The following is a 2,396-nucleotide window of genomic DNA, read 5'->3' as shown; positions in this document are numbered from 1 at the left end:
AGGGGGTTGGCTCGTGCAAACAGGAGACCGTGCCTTCCCTACAAAGGGGGAACTGTTAATCAGTTCCAGCCAGTTGTCCCCAACATGGGGCATGGGGCCCAGTGTGCCAGAGCTTTGATTTTTTTAAAAGACATATGAAATACTGAATTTTATATGTAATCTCCCAATTTGTATGTGTCGGCAACTAAATCAAACTCTCAAACATTCTGCAGACTAAATTCAGCCAGCATGTGTCCAGTTTGCAAATTCCGCTTGGAGGACTTCTAAAGCCATTTTAGACCTCGCTAGATGGAGTCAGCTGGGGAGGCCTCAAGGAAGTGGTGTGCCTTGGGATAGGCCTCAGTGGTGGGAGGAGAGGAGAAAGGGAAGGCGAACTTCTTAGACTTTCTAGAATAGAGCATCCCGTCTCGCCTCAGGCCCTTTCCTCAGGTAGGTGGTTGCCTACCCTTTTTCTCCGAGATAATTCTTAATCTGTTCTTCAGTTCTCAATTTAAATAGCTCTGCCTCTAGGAAGCCTTCCCTGACTAGCACTATTCCAACCTCAGTTCGATACTCCTCTGTATTCCCCTAGCACCTTATACTTCCCCCTTCGTGGCGCTAGTTATAAGTGTCTATTTGTCTATTTGTTCACTATTGGATTCACAGCACCTAGCGGAGTGAGTGATTCGTAGTAGACACTTGGAGACACAAGTATTTCCTGAATAACATGTAAATGAGGCTTCAAGTAGCGGCAAGTGTAGAGAAACAGCATGGACCAAGTCCCAGGGGAAGATGGCACATGTCTGCCACCTCACCGATGTCCCTTTGCTTTCTCTCTTGCAGCAAGTCAAAACCGTGAGATTTCAAAATTATAGCCCTCCTCCCTCCAAACACAGCACCTCCCATCCCACCTCCGGAAAGCCCGAACAGCCAGCCGCCCCTAAGGGATCCCAGCCTGAAGCAGCGCCCTTGGGCCCAGAGATGACCATCCTATTCGCCCACCGAAGCGGCTGCCATTCCGGACAGCAGACAGAGCTCCGGAGGAAGTCAACTTTTGGCAAGACCACGACCCCAGCGTCCACTGCCTCAGCCACACAGACCGTGTTTCCCAGCAAATGAATCTACGAGTGGCTTTTCCTAGACCCCAAAGAGGTGAATTGCATTTAAATACAGTCTGCCCCCTCTGAGGGTGGTGTCCTGCCATTCTTAGGGTACTTGAGCCTGGGTCCTTGTTCTGTCCATTTTACCTCCAGGAAAGGAGAGATGGGAGCGGGGACCCCTGACCTGGGCGGGAGGACAGACTGGGTGGCCTTCCAAAATCATGATCCCGTGCAGCAAGGCCCAAGGAGTGGGAGGCCATCCTGCCCACTTCATTCCCCAGCCTGGGTGTATGGCCTCTTGCCCCCTGTGTTCTGCGTAGAATTTCCACGGTGTCCTAGAAGGGGCCTCGTCACAGGGTATCGCAATGGTGGAAATGTTGGCATGCTTCTTTGACCTTGTAATGTTCCCGACAAGCATTAGAGCAGCTCTGTCATGTGGCTACGGATAGGGTCCTGTATGGTATTACAAACAATACTTCCTAGCTCTGTAGCCTGACTTCCCCAAGAGAATATAGCGTTACAAAGTTAAAAATACCTTTGTAAGGTGTTTGAGTCCAGATAGATATTCTGTTTGCCTTACAACATTCTTTACTTTCTCTGATTTCTTCTCATTTGGGGCAGACTAGCTTTTTCACAGAGTGAACGGATAAGGCAGCGAGGTCAGTGATAAGATGCCGGCCCACGGCGGGGGTGAGGGTACTTCCTTGAGGAAAGCTGCTCTCGAAGGGACTGGACGGAGGAGGTTGGAGAGGAAAAGGGGGCGAATGAGGAAGAGAAGAGGGAAGGTGAAGGAAACAGGGAAGAGAGAGTGGGAAGGTGATAAGAGAGGGAGAGAAAGAAGTAGAATTGGGGGAAAGTATCAGGGAAGAAGATTCAAGAGGCTTGGAGAGTGGCCTCGACATTTCCGACAGGTGGAGAAAGAAGGACAGAGTCTGCAGAATGAGGCCACCCCACTAAGATGCGGCCAAAGCGAGTGGGAACGGCCAGGCAGAGCCTTGTAAACGGGGGTGAGAGGGCCTCCCAGAGAATGGAGGCGATGCTGTAAGACAGCCTGTCAGTTCCCATTAAACTCAGTTGTTGTGATTTAACACATTGCTTGCCTGTCAACGTGGGCGCTGTAATGCACAAATGCCGTTTGCTACTAAGGCTGGGTGCCATTAAAAAAAAGGCAGGTCTAATTAGATCTTTCCCTTTCTTGAAGATTTCCAGTTCTTCAAGATCCTGAGATTAAAAAAAAAAAAATGTATCCTTATATACCCACCCACCCAGTTGGCAAAATGAGTTGTCCACAGACTTTTCCAGACCTTAATAAGACAA

The 2,396-nt window shown here is 49.5% G+C and overlaps 1 protein-coding gene across 2 annotated transcripts in view; it reads left to right on the top strand.

Moving 5' to 3' along the window:
* Nucleotides 1-2,396, top strand: part of SH3RF2 (SH3 domain containing ring finger 2) — a 109,130-nt gene that overhangs the window by 92,407 nt on the left and 14,327 nt on the right. For both annotated transcript variants that reach the window (XM_006922968.3, XM_015598207.2), the window contains exon 10: nucleotides 823-1,131. In XM_006922968.3, coding sequence (XP_006923030.1) covers nucleotides 823-1,098 — 276 coding nt within the window. In that variant the 3' untranslated portion in view covers nucleotides 1,099-1,131. The remainder of the gene's footprint in view (nucleotides 1-822; nucleotides 1,132-2,396) is intronic.

Source organism: Pteropus alecto, unplaced genomic scaffold (assembly GCF_000325575.1).
Source record: "Pteropus alecto unplaced genomic scaffold, ASM32557v1 scaffold78, whole genome shotgun sequence".
Lineage (NCBI taxonomy): Eukaryota > Metazoa > Chordata > Mammalia > Chiroptera > Pteropodidae > Pteropus > Pteropus alecto.
The sequence above is the reverse complement of the archived record's forward strand: the minus strand, read 5'-3'. Positions and strand labels throughout refer to the sequence as shown.